Consider the following 14682-nt stretch of genomic DNA (forward strand, 5'->3'; position numbering starts at 1 on the left):
AAAATCATCAAAAATACACTTTTGAAGCATTTTATGACAAAAACCTCATAAAACGTTCCAACAATATTTCCACATATCATCATCTCATCCCCCTTTGTGTTTGAAAGTAATATGAAAATGCATTCGTTTTACGTTATCATTTCGAATATTTATTAAAATAATACTTTTTTTTTTGCTTTCATGTGCTTTGAAAACGTGCCTTTCCGAACAATTCTTTGAAGAGTCGCGTTGAAGTTTGTCAAAAACACGCGAAAACCCAAGAACAAAGCGAAAAATGTGTGTCAAGTACGCTTTGTGAAACAAAAAAAATGTGAATTCTCCGAAGACAAAGACAAGTACTTTGATGATTAAAGAGAAAAACACACAAAAGGACACTTGAAATTTTTTATTTCAAAATAAATAACGAACTACGAAGAAATTGCGAGGATCAGTTTTTCCTTTTCTTCCAACGTTTTGTACAACTTTCTCCGCAACTCGTCGTAATTTATCGCATTTTCCGCCGGGCCTCCATATTGCGGCGGCAAGCAGTCTCTTCCCAAAGCCTCGTGCAAAGTCCTTAAATCGCTACTGTGGAAATTCATCTTCCGCAAAACGCCTTTCATCATGAAGGGCATGACAATTTTCATGAATTTATAGACGAAATTCGAGGTGTTCACGAGATGGATGTCGTACGCCTTGACGGGAGCAACTTCCGCAAATACCGACGAGTAATACGAGTTTTGCGGCGTAAGCCATTTGAAAAGGCGCCATTTAACGTCTTTCATGTCGATGATGATCGTGACGCCATTTTGTTGCGTTTCTGCTTCATCCAAGATACTTTCGAACCAGATTGTGTCAATTTGGCCCATTTCTTCGATCGTTACCTCGGAAGTGTCCATTTTGCTGGCGTGCATGAGATAAACGCGTCGTCCATGTTTGTCGCGATGCGGGAGCATAACGGCGATATTTCGTTTTAAAAGTTGATCGTAGGCAGAGACATGGCGCGTGAAATGCCAGTCGGGATGTTCTTTGCGGAATTTGTGATAACGCGTGAGGCGTTTGAAGGCAGCTGTTGGGTTCCAATCGAGAATTGTGAGCCATCGGGTGATGTAAATGTCGTCTGTGCGGATTTCGTAACGTGAACTTTGGATCATTTCTAAGAATTGGGATTTAATTTTTTGCTTTTCCGAATCCGTTTGGGGCAATTGAGGCACACTTTTGTGCCTTTTGAACATTTTTTGTGTGTTTTGTTTTGGTATCACAGAATACTTTGAGTTGACAAAATGAAGCTTCTTATGCGACTAATCAACAGCTTCAACTTTCAAAAGGCACGAGCATCAAAAAAATCGTCTCTTCTCTTTTTGGTTTGATGAAATGTTTGCGATCTTTATCTAAAATTTTGAAAAAATTTAATTAATTAGTGAAAATTAAAAAAAAAATAATTTTTTAATAAAATTTAATAATTTAAAATTATCTTTTAAAAAAAAATTAATTTAAAATTATTTTTTAAAAAATAATTAATTTTAATTTAAATTTAAAATTAATTTTATTAAAAAAATAATTTTAACAAAAATTAATTTTTAAAAATATTTTTTAAAAAAATAATTAACAAAAATTAGGAATTTTAGAAAGTATTAAAAATTAAAAAAATAAGGAGAAATAAAAATTGAAAAAAAAAATCTTAAAAAAATTAAAGAAGCAGTACAAACGCTCCCAACTCACAAAAATTGCTTACGCACGAGAACTTAACTCTTTTTTTCTTCGTCTCGATTTTGCCAGATCCCTCCTTAAAAACGCTCCATTGACGTTTCAACCGGTTTAGTTTGGCATCCAAAGCAACATTTCATGAATGAAACTGTGGTTGTGTTTACAAAAATAAATTATTTTATTTAAAAAATGATGGAAAAAAACTGAATCTCGATTTGCGTCATCAGAGCAATTTAAACACAAAGAAGAACCCGTTAAACCTGACCTGTGGTAATTCGAAAGGAAAGAATAAATTTGTCACTTTGTATTTCGTAACTGAGAACGTAGCAAAAGGGGGTAAGTATCGAATAAGAAGAGGAAGGTAAATGAACTGAATGGAGTTTGTTAATTAATTCCTTTAAGATGTCATTTGTGACACGAGCAGAAAATGTGTAGTAAATACCGTGAATGTTTGTTTATCAAACAGTGTTGTAAAATTTTACGCATTTAGTAAATATAACATTTTGCCTCAAAATAGTTTTTTGATCAAATGTTTCAAATTTTAACTTTTTTACCGTATTTCAATTTATTGTTTATTAATTTTTTTTTGTAAAATAATATTTCAGTGTAATTTAAGATATTTAAGTATTTAATTAAAATAAATTAATAAATTAATAAAATTAAAAAAAATATTTCAAAAAGAAAAAAAAATTAAGATACATCCATTATCCAAATTTTTGTCAAATATCAATTTTAATTTTTAAATTTTTTTTTAGTAAATATTTTTTTTTATTTATGGAAATTTTAAATTCATTAAAAAATAGCAAATTTTTACATAAAAAATTTTTAAAAAACTATTTTAAAATTATTTATTTCAAAAAAAAATATTTTTAATAAAATTTTAAATATTATTTAAATTATTTTTTATAAACAAAAAAAATATTTTTAAAAAATTTTTTAATTTTTTTAATATTATGTTAAAAATATTTTTAATAAAATTATTAATTTATTTAAATAAATATTATGTATTTTAAAATCAAAAATTATAAATAAAAAAAAATAATTTAAAATATTAAAAAAATATTTAAGATATTTTTAAAATAAATAAAATAATTTTTTATTTTTTTTTAAATATTTTATAAATTATTAAAAAAATTAAAATTTTTTTTTAATTATTAAATATTTATTTTCATGTTTCAATATTTAATATTTTTTTAATTATAAAAAATTATTCAAATAAAAATAATGAATAATAAAAATTTTTGAATTTTTTTAAAATCTTATTAAAATTTTTAACACAAAAATTAAACTCCTTTTAGGCGCACAGTACAAACTACACTTCAAACCGCACGCACTTGAGCTCAATAAATAAACTCGGCGATAGAAATAGTTTTAATCATTATCAAACAATGAACACTCTTTTAACTTCAATGACAAACTTTTCGGTAAAGAGGTAAATAATCAGCTTTACTTCAGGCCCATATTCCTTTTGTCTCGCATTCACGGTAGGTACGTACGCTTAACTTTAAACTACATTTTTGATATCATCTTCATCTCTCTCATTTATTGTTATTAGGTACTTGAAGCATGTACGACACTTTATTCAAACAACGGTTTTGGAACACAAAGCTCAACATGTTTCGAAATTGTACGAAAATTGTCTTTAGTTGGCAATCTTTTGTGCAAATATCGTGTCTAATAACACCATTTAAAAGCTTAATTCTCGATTATCGTTTTGAGCAACAAACATTTAAAATCCCGCTGGAATATTTTTTCACCTCTTCATCGCAGCACGAGTCCATTTCGCATCCTTACCGTTATTATTGTTGTTGTTATTACCGGCATTTTTCCATTTTTTCCCGTCAGACATCCCGTATAACGCCACAAAACTCGTAGTTGTCGTACAAAAACATCTGATTCATAAAAAAATTGATGAAATGAACGAAATTCATGAATCGCATGCGTTCAAATTTGCCGTCAGAGGGCGTGCGATTCATTCACTTCCCGCATTCATTCACCAACCTTCCATTCAGTTCTTTGCGGGACAGCAAATAGACAAGACATGCGACACGGTTAAAGGTCTCTTCCGTAACATTCGCATCGCAAAACAAATAAATCTAAAAATAAATGATTTTTTAGCTGTCAATCCGTTAAAAAAAGGCAAAATTACGGTTTTAAGCATCGAGTAGTGTTCCTCAAATAAAGTTAAATGAAGTTAAAATAGTAAAATTCCATGAAAATTGAAAAAATTCTAAAAGAATGTAAATAAAAAGCAAGAAAAATACAACAACAAGTGAAGTGAAGTTGAAAAAATAGAAAAGAAAAAAAGCAAAATAAACAAAATGTGTGCAAAAACGAGAAAAACGCGTTCAATGATCGACAAATACTTGATCGGATTAACATATTTTCTACAGTGTGCCTGTCTTGGCAACCCACAACTCCTCATAAATGTTCAAAATCAGGTAAAATTATCAACGCAGACACAAAAAATCATCCGTCACACATACAAACAGTGTTCATTCTCGGCTTGTTATTTTTTTTTACGACACAAAATTCATTCAACTTTACGTATGCACTTTGCATGGAACGAAGGGACAGACATATTTTTGTACAATTTTTTTGAGAAGATGATTCTTGGAAAGATTTGTTATCACGAATGGAAGAAAATGTTAAAAACTAAAATTATTTATTTAATAAATGGCACAAAATTTTTTTATTGTGCTTTATAAATAAAGGTTTTGGAATGATTTGAGTCAATAAATAAATAAATGATGTATCGTTTATGTAAAGAAATGAACAAAATAAGGGACTGTGCATGACAATATCTCATAAACATTTGATATTTGCACGAAATGAAAGCAATAAAATTTAATAGACTGATGGATTGGATGGGATTTGACGTTTTTTCTACCCATGAAAATATTTAATGTGTAAATTTAGGGAAAGAAATGTCAATAAAACGTTTTTTAAGTGATTTAGTGACCAAAAAAACTAAAAATATGTCTTTGATGAGAAGTTTGAAGTTGAATTTTAATCGTCTGATGTTGCCAGTTTAATCGCCATTTGCTTAAATCTACTCATTGAGACTCCAAAACTAAAATTTCCCTCCAGGTTCAGCGAAACTGTCAATGAAAAAAGGTTATTTTGGAGTTATTTTTAAATTTTTATATGCTTGGTTTGGATTAATTGAAAATTTTTTGAAGTTTCTTGTTGTCCTGAAAAGAAAAAAATAAATAAATTAATAAAATTAAATTAAAAAATAGAATAAACAAAAACTATTTAAAATCAAATAAATAGTAATTTTACTAAAAGCTGAAACCCATAATGAAATTAGACACGCGAAATTCTCAGTAATTTGTGAAATTGATGCAAATAAATTCATTAATAACATATTTACAACACAAAATATTTGATTGTATTCCATCAAATCAATTTTGAAACACTTTTGCATAATTCTACGTATTTGATAGTTTGATCGTTGAGTTCCATTAAGCAATTAATATTGCATTTAATGCCCCATCTAAGACCGTATTGAAATAGTTTTTGATTTCTCGTTCAATCAAATTAATAGTTTTCTGAAATTTAATTTATTATTGATGAAGTTCGAATATTTTGTGAATTTGCGAACTTGACAACTTTTTACAACACCTGCCTTTTGAAGCAGATGCACTGCTGAATCTAATCCCCTCACGAGAGATATGGGGAGAAAATTGACACATAAATAAATTTATTACTGCAAGGAAAAGTGAATAAAAATTGCATCACATTGCATGTAACACGTGAAAAATATGATAAAAAAATTCATTTTTTTTCCTATCTTTTATGACAACAAGAAAAGTTCAGTGCAGAAGTTGCAAAAATGTTGCAAAATCAACTTTTTTTCGCATTTGAAATTGTGTAATGTGAATTGAATTCTATCTGGAATATAACGAAAAATTGAATGAATTGAGTTCATCTATGAAGAGATTCGAGTTGGAAAATTTTTTATTACATTTTAAAGATTTTTTGTTTTAAAAATTTAAAAGAGAAAAAAAAGAAAAAAAATTAAAAAAAATATATATCAAAAGGATAAAGAAATAAAAAAAAAATATTTTAAAAGAAAAAAATATAAAAAAAAATTTTTTTTGAAGAAAATTACGATATGCAAATTTTTTTAATTAAAAAAAATAATTAAATAAATTTAAAAATTTAATTTTAAATTGAAAAAAATTGAAAATTTTAAATAATTTTAGTTTAACAAAATTTAATTAAAAATTTTAAATAATTTTAGTTTAAAAAAATTAAATTAAAAATAATTTAAAAATTTATTTAATTTTTTAAAATTTAATTTAAAAATTTATAATTAAATAATTTTAATAAATAAAATGCGCTCAAGTCAATAATTTTTTTTTATAAAACTTACCTCGTGACAATTTTTCATCAACTTTTGTTCAGAAAATTGCTGCAATAATCAAATTATTGGTTCCATCATCACAAAAATCATCGATTGGATCAGTTGTCATCATCATTCGAAACAATAAAACCACAAAAAGAGACAAAATGAGCTCATATCATCACAAAAGTTGATCATAAACTGAAATGATGTATAAGGGATTGTTCTCCTTATTTCTCATCTCCTTGTGTTTTTCTGAAAAGAAAAAAAGTCAAAATTATTATTTTTATTATGGACAAATAATCAGGAAAAAGGAAATGTCCTTTTCTTCTTGTTTCGCTCCGATATTTTTTTTGTCGATATCAATAACGACCATTTGCGAGATAAATAAATATTTCTCGCCATAATATTTGCTTGTTGTGGTCTCTCGTTCGTGCCAATAATTCGGGAATGTCGATAATAAAATATTTTATTGTTCGTGAAAATATTTTGCCCCAAAAAATTTTCTTATCGCCCCCGAATAAATTGAAAAAAAAAAACTCTTCGATAAACATTTATTCGTCATTAGGCTCATCTCGTCAGACTTTCTTTTGTCAAATGGGCATTAATGTTGATACCCCGATGGCGTTACCCGTTAATAATTCATCCTTTATGCGTTGAACCAACGACGACGACATGGAGTAACGAGAGCCATTTAGATGTCAATCTAAATATGTTCCATATTTACTTTTCTATGTGCGAGCAAAGCAAACAACGTCAATGAAGTAGTTAAACATGTTTTTTGGGAATCAACAAAAAAAAATGTATGAAAAAACAAAGAAACGAACAAAAAACGTGAAATATGGTTATGTGTTGTTAGCAAGCCGTTAAAGGCATTAAAAGTGATTTCGCTTGACGATACAATCGGAATCAATTTATGAACGTAAGTTATCGCAAAAAGCTTTTTATCGTCGTTGAGAAGGTGTTAAGACAAAAAGAAAATTTTCGTGTTGATTTTTATTTGTGAACTGCCATTTTGTGAGAAAAAAATAGTTTGAATTAGCAGAAAGGCGATTTTCAAATTTTTTAACGGAAATTTTTTGAATTGACTTTTATGATTTTTTTAATATAAATTTTAAATATTTTTTTTTAAAGCAGATAAAATTTAAAATAAAAAAAAATAAAAGAATATGAATTCTGAATAATTTTTTTAGAATTTTAACAAAAAAAAATATAAAATTAAAAATTTTTTTTAAAGAATAAAATTTTCGATTAAACAAAAAAATTTTAAAAATAAAAAAAAAATTAAAATGTTATTTTTTTAATTAAAAAAAATTAAACAAAAAATTTACAAAAAATTAAAATTTCAGATTAAAATATTTTTTAAAAATTGAAATCGAATATTTAAATTTTTTAAAAATCGAAAAAAAATAAAAATGGGCCATTTTCTCACAAAATAACAATTTCTAAGTAAAATTCATTGCCTAGATTGTTTTTCTTCTCAAAATAAATTTCTCAAGAATCGCGTTCTCGAACAAAATCCATCTCTAACAATCATCATATTTCACGAACAATCGTTTATATGACGTCGATAAACATTAAAAAGGCAAGGATTTTACCTGCCTCAAAGCAATTAAGGTGAATTATTATTGTTTTCCTCGTTATTTCGTTCGGTTTTTCGCACAAACAAACAAACATTTTGTTCATTTCTGTGAATTTTTCCATTTTTTCTTGCTTTTTGGCGTCTCTGCTACACTCTTGCGGGTCATTTCGGGGGATAATTGGCTTTTTATTGAATTTATATCCGCATGTGTTTCGATTTTTCGAGAGATTTGGAGCAACGAACGACACATTTTTCCGCATGCGACGCGGCACGACACACTGTTGCTCGCACTCCCATCGATTAAATGCTAAAATGAATGACAATTGCCATTAAATCTGCTCTCATTAATAATCAGGAATTGGAATGATGACTCCTCTTGACATGATTGCCATTCGAGTAATGTGTTGCTGCTCTCGCACACAGACACTCACACACGACGGGTGATGCGGAATTTAATTTATTTATTGTCTGGAAATGAAAAAATAATTATAATTTTGATCCTGAATAATTGATTCGACGAGGAAAGGGTTGCGTTACGTTACGAAAATTAATGATTTGCTGTCATTATATTTCCATATAATTGGAGACGAAGGCTCTGTAACGACAGAAAATAATAATTAATTGAGTATTTGATGAAATTGTCCTTGAATGTGACATTTTTTTCACCAATTCACGTGCGGAAATGAGCATGAAAATCATGAATATGGAATTTTTTCGAGCTGCGAACCTTATTCACGTGGATTAAATCGATGAGGATGTGTTGTGTGGATGAATAGGATAGAAGAGGGAGAGAAAAAAGGCAGAAAAAATGTAAATCAGTTGATTGTAGAATCTTTTCTTTCCCGAGTTTTTCTCTTTTTGTGCTTCTATTCATTCACAGGAGGCTCAAGTGTGTGTTTTATTTATATTTTGAAGCACATTTTCTAAAAGAAAAAAAAAATTAAGACAAATTTTCAACAAAAAATATAAAAATTTCACAATTTCGTACTCCTCAATGAAATTTTTCTTCAAATTGTAAAAATTTTCAAATGTTTTCATCAAAAAATATTAAAATTTCACAATTTCTTACTCCTCATTTCACAATTTCGTACTCCTCAATGAAATTTTTCTTCAATTTGCTATAAAAAGCGCTCAAATTAGCATTTTTGGTACTCAGCAAGTCTTTCACTCCCTTCAAAAAGCGTCTCTCTGTACAAAAATTTCCAAATGTGATGAATGCCAATAAGTTTTTCGATCGAATCGCATTGAATCGATGAATGAATGGTTGAATTATTTCTTTCTTATTTATTATTCCCATTATCTCAGATTTTTTCAATACAAATTCAGCCTGATTTGAAAAGAATAATTTTCTTTGAAAAGGAAGTTCTTTTGTTCAATTCATGCTTCGATCTCTCCAATTTTGAATTTGAATGAAATTCTTTTTTTTCTTTTGGCAAGAATTTATCTAATTAGAAGTTTTTTGTGGATAAATTTGCATGAAAATGCATCAACTTTTCTCTCTTGGTGACTTAAAATCTCTTTTCTGCCCTGAAACGAGAAAAGACAATTAATTTTACATGATTTGGGAATCACAGTTCATTAAAAATACCGAGAAAAAAAGTCTCAAGTTTCTTCGTGGCAAGAAATTTTGCAGCTTGTACCCATTTATTATTAAGCCAACAACAAAAAAAGTTCAAAAGTAGTCGTAAATTTCGTTTCTAAAGACACAAATCCCCCTCAGAAGTACGTTTAAAAGCGATTTTTCTTGGAGAAAATGAACTTTTTCTTGTTTATACCTCATTTTGGGCTGCAATGAAAGAAAAAAAAAGACGTAAAGAAGAAACAAGAACGAGTTAGTTTGGCACAAAAACTTACACACGATTAACTACAACCTTTGCTCTTCGTTGTTGTTGGGAGTTTTCTTGAAAGTCTACAGCTGTAACAGATCAGAAAACTATCCTGCAAGAGAAAAAAGGTAATAAATGTGTAAAAAGTTTAACAAATTAAATTTTAAGATAGTTCGTTATTCTTGTGGGGCGGCAAAAAGTTTCCATTTCAGAGGCAGCATCGCACATTTTCGAAGTTTTAGCATCAGCAACAGTTTCGATCAAACAGCATTTAAAGAAAACTTTTTTTTTCTCGCAACAAGAAAAAAAGTTTTTGTTGTTTTAACGTTGTATTGATAATGCTGACAAGTGTAAATTCTCAGTTTTACTTTTTTTTCTTGCTCGATTTTTGTATCGGAGCAAGGTGCGACGACGCTTTAATCCTGTTAAAGTTTTACATTTGCAAGAAAAATTTTTTTCTTTATTACACTTTTTTAATGCATTTTTGTGTTTTGAAGAAAAAAAAATTTTTTTTCGTTTTTATGTCTGTCTGTAATTTTTTTGACATAATGAGGAGTAAGAAATCGAGAAATTATTTTTTTTTAGAAGTTTAATATTTAAAAAAAAATTAAAAATGTTAATTAATAAAAAACTGATAAAAATAAAAAAAAATTTAAAAATTTAAAAATCTTAAAATTGAACATTAAAAGAGATATTTTGAGAATTATAAAAAAAAATTACAGCTGTCAGAAATTTATTTTTTTTTTAAATTTTTCAATTTTTTCTTAAATCAAAAATGTAAAAAAAAAATTAAAATTAAACAAACAAATTTTTTTCGAAATGAGGAGTAAATAATTGTGATATTTTAATTTTTACAGTAAAAAATTTAATTTTTTATCTCAAATAAATTTAAAAATAATAAAAAATTAATCGAAATTAATCAAAAATCGAAGAATAAAAAATTATTTTATTAAATTTTAAAAAAATGACAGCTGTCAAAAAATTTATTTTTTTAAATTAAAAAATTAAAAAAAAATTAAAAATTTAATTTTTAATATTTTTTTTCTTCAAAATTTGTAATAATAAAATGCGCTTAAATCCTTCATTTTACGAAAATTTTCAAAAATCTAATTTTTCTTATTTTCAAGCCATAACAACTTACTTCCAGACTTGCTATCGAAAGAAAAGAAAAGAAAGGGAGAGTCAATGAACGTTCGAATAAATCGTTTTTCTTCAAGTTTTCTTACACATTTTTTTTTCCGATTGTATTTATTTATAAAGAAAAAGCAAAAAAAAAACGACAGAAAACAGTCGTCGTCACCATCGAAGAAACCTTTCAAGCGAACACGAGTAGCATCGACACAATAAATAAATAGAAAATGTTGGAAAAGTAGCATGGCGTAAAAATGACCAACTTGTTGCCTGCATGTACTCGAAATAAATTTTCACGTCTTGCCGATAAAACGGAATGAGTGTATAAATTTTTTAGTGCATTCGGAACCCTTTTTAACCCCAAAACGTTACTTTCTTACAATTTTTTTTTCTTAAAAAGAAGAAAAAATAAGAAGAGGGGAATGCAGATGTCAATAAAAAGACAAACAAAACTACAACAAATAAAATCCCAAATGCAAGAAAGTTGCCCTCGATTTCCACTCTTTTCTACTTTAATGATAACGTATTGCCCTCGCAAGACGACGAAACGACGAGAAAAGAAGATGTTTTCGTGTTCACTTGAATTTCTGGTAAGAAATTGCAGAAAATATGAGCGCACAAGACAGCAATAATCGTATACAAGGAAAAAATTGGTTTTTATGGGGAAAATACGACAAGAGTTCGTTTTATTGCGGAGCGGAATGAGGAATGCAATTTCGTTCGTGGCCTGAAGCACTTTTGGCAACGTACAAAGAACGAGAGATGAGAAAATGGAACGGAAAGCGTTAATTAAGAAAATTGATTATTATTATGGCTCTTCAGATGTGAGAGTGTGCGATGCAACAACGTGTCATTTACACACACAAGAATTGAAGAAAAATACTTGGATTAAGAGGAAATTAAGATTTTAAACATCGGTTTATTGATTTTCATTACAAAATTGAAATTGTTCAAGAGAAAATTGAAAATTTTGTTTGAACAATATTTTTTACGAAAATTATATCTTAATTTTTTGGAAAAAAAATTGTTTGAAGACAATTTAATTGAAAAAAAAAATTATTTTAACATTTTTTTACTTTTTTTTTCTTCAGTTTTTTAATAAAATAAAAAATAATAAGTGAATGCTGAATTTTTAAATAGTAATTTCTAATTAGTTAAATTAAATTAAATTAAATTTGAAAAAATTATTTAAAATATTTTTTTAAAATTTATTTAAATTTTTTTTCTTTAAATTAATTATTTATTTTTATTTTTAAAATGAAATATTGAATTATTTTTTTTTTATTTTATAAATTAATTATTCAATAAAATTTTATCAAAAATAAAATAAATAAATTTTAAATTAATAAAGTCAAATAATTAATTTTAAATAAATTATTTAATAATTTTTTTTTCAAAATTTATTAAAAATTTAATTTTTTAAAAATTACTTAAAATTTTATTATTTAAATTAATTATTTATTTTTATTTATGATATAAAAACTTTAAAATAATTAAAAAAAAAATTTTTTAATAATTTTTTTGATTAAAAATATTTTAAAAGCACTTACCGTTCTTGAAAACTTCAAAAATTTTCCCTCAGACGAAATTTCTCTTCCTAAAAAAACTCGTCTGTCACTATTTCCCTTCCATTTATTCAACATATGTGCTCCGTATTGCACAAAAACCATCTTTGACAATCCTCCAACTCGATTCGCAGACAAAAAAGTAAACACAACTTTTTTCCCTCATTCGCGTTCAAAACAATGAACGACAATAATCATCGCAATAACAGCAAATTTCGTGTTGTCTACTCGAGACAGCGCAGCAACTTGATAACTGTCTGGCACAAAACACGCAAAAAAACTGCCTTTTGTATTGTTTATCAATTTGATGAATTTGCGAACTTTTTTATTTTTGTGTCTCGCGTCTCTCCCTGAATTCATAAACTCGCAAAAAGTGACTTTTCTTTTGAAAAAACGACAAAAAAAGAAATTTTCTTGTATATTTTTCTATTATCATATCATATTATTATTGTTGTCGACTCTTCTTTTGCTTCTTCACGACAATGCAATGCGATCTACTTTTGTGTGTAATTCTACAGCTTTTTGTCAAGTTCTTCATTCGTCGTCGTCGTCGTTGAGCAATTGTACAACATGTTTTGTGATTTTTTTTTACGAAACTTTCTAAAAATGAAAGAAAAACTTCACAAAAAAAGTTAAAAAAAGCATTTTGATATCTTTTTTTGTGCCATAGAATCATCATCAAAACGACGAATGAACGAAGTTACAAACTGGAAACGAGAGGGGGAAGTTTAACAAATAAATATATGATCCTAATTTCGTATTTATGTAATGTCAAGTTTCTTGTTGTTGAAAAATATTTACTGCGCCTTTTACATTTTTCCATCTTTTTTTTATGTTTTCTTTTTGGTTGTCTGTCAGTTTGCTTGCTATTAAATTAAGGAAACCTTTTTCTCATAGAAAGCTAAAAAAAAATATAAAAAAATGTTAGGATTAAAAATAAAATGATTATACGATAAAATGACAAGCGGTACAAATAAAAAAAAAATAAAAAATAAATAAATAAAAGAGAAAAAATTACCAAAAGGATTTTTTTTCCTTTTTGGCGAGCGATAGTGAAGTTACCTAAATAAGTGACGGTAGCAATTGACGATTGTTGGTTTCGACATTGAGCGACGGTAGATTTGAAGGGTGATTGATGTCCGCTAATTGGATGGAAAAAAGGGTTGAGATGATTATTTTTAGCGTTTGAGCTTCCAATTTTGGGACCAAAATTAAGTAATTTTTATGTTTTGACGTGAGGAGGTAATTTTTCGTCATGGTTTTTGTTGTTTCTAAAATTGAATAAAGAGAAAAAAAAAATATTATTTTTTGTTTGTTTTAAATACAGAAAAAAACAATTAAATTAATATACATTAAAAAATTAAATTAAATAAAAAAAAAATTAATAAAAATATTGTTTGAAAATTTATTTTTTTATTTATATTATTTTAGATTTTTATTTATTTAAATTATAAAATTATATTAATTAAATTATTTAAATTATAAATTTTTTATAATATTTTTTTTATTAAATTTATTAATTTTTTTATTTTATTTACTAAATTTATATTTTTTTTAACTCTTTTATAATTTTAAAAAACATATTTTAAAATTCAAAAAAAAAAAAAATTTTAAATATAAGCTATTTATAATTTAAAAATTATTTTATTTTAAAAAATTAAATTTATTAAAATTTCAAATTTTTTAATATTTTTATATTATATTTTTTTTAATTTTAAAATATCATAGTTTAAAAAAAAATAAATATTATTTCACAATCATTGTTAAAAATTTAAAAATTTTATTTTTTCAAAAAAATGAAAAATAAATAAAAATTTTTAAAAATAAACTCGAGGCTTCTCGAAGAAAAAAATTTAAAATTTCATAAAAACCATAAAATTTTTTAAATATTTTAGCCAGTTTAAAAATTTAATTTTTTTTCGCAAAACTTTAATTTTTAAAGTGCTTTATTAATTAATTATTTTTAATTAATTAAGAAAAATTTTCAACTATTTCCCATGAAAATTCTTCATTAAAACCCAACTAATATCAAATTTCAATCAATAATGTACCAAAAATCAATCCATTTTCGTGCATCATCCAACGACAAACTTTCACACAGAGCGGATTAGATCCTATTTCTGCATAAAAAATTGTTAGAATACCAATCAACCCATCAATTACTTTTGATTTCCCTTGTTGTCCAATGCCGCTCAGTAGCAAAATTGAGACCCACTTTTCACATTCGACAATTTGTTTTGCTTTTTGTAATTCATCGCGGCATTATCTATCCACAAAAACACACGGCGCAGCTTCAATTTCAGTCAGAGACACACTAATTTGTTATTCAATTACAATGGATTTATGTGTCCCGCGGGAAAATCACAAACACAACTCACTCATTTATCGAGGAAAAAATATAAATTTTGCACCCCGTGGGAATGGATTTTATGCAATTTTGTCGGAAAAATGTCAAATTAACGATTTTTTTTGTGTGGAAATGCTTTGAGGTAATTGATTGATTTTCGCATGAAAACTACTTGGGAATTGAAAATTTTACAT

The 14682-nt window shown here is 26.6% G+C and overlaps 2 protein-coding genes across 2 annotated transcripts in view; one reads left to right on the forward strand and one right to left on the reverse strand.

Annotated features, from left to right (window-relative positions):
* Positions 1-407: 407 nt before the first annotated feature.
* Positions 408-1191, reverse strand: LOC134832047 (clavesin-1-like). Its single transcript, XM_063845936.1, has one exon. It carries the CDS (start codon positions 1131-1133, stop codon positions 408-410), a length of 726 nt encoding a protein of 241 aa, XP_063702006.1. The 5' UTR covers positions 1134-1191.
* A 2528-nt stretch (positions 1192-3719) lies between these two features.
* The window catches only part of LOC134831386 (out at first protein), a 51350-nt gene continuing 40387 nt past the window's right edge, over positions 3720-14682 (forward strand). The window contains exon 1 of the mRNA XM_063845105.1: positions 3720-4127. Coding sequence (XP_063701175.1) covers positions 4008-4127 — 120 coding nt within the window. The 5' untranslated portion in view covers positions 3720-4007. The remainder of the gene's footprint in view (positions 4128-14682) is intronic.

The sequence above is a fragment of the Culicoides brevitarsis genome, chromosome 2, assembly GCF_036172545.1.
Source record: "Culicoides brevitarsis isolate CSIRO-B50_1 chromosome 2, AGI_CSIRO_Cbre_v1, whole genome shotgun sequence".
Classification (NCBI taxonomy): domain Eukaryota; kingdom Metazoa; phylum Arthropoda; class Insecta; order Diptera; family Ceratopogonidae; genus Culicoides; species Culicoides brevitarsis.

What these genes read in the sequence shown, in the direction of transcription:
- LOC134832047 (XM_063845936.1), bottom strand. Translation starts at nt 1,133, where the DNA reads ATGATCCAAAGTTCACGTTACGAAATCCGCACAGACGACATTTACATC.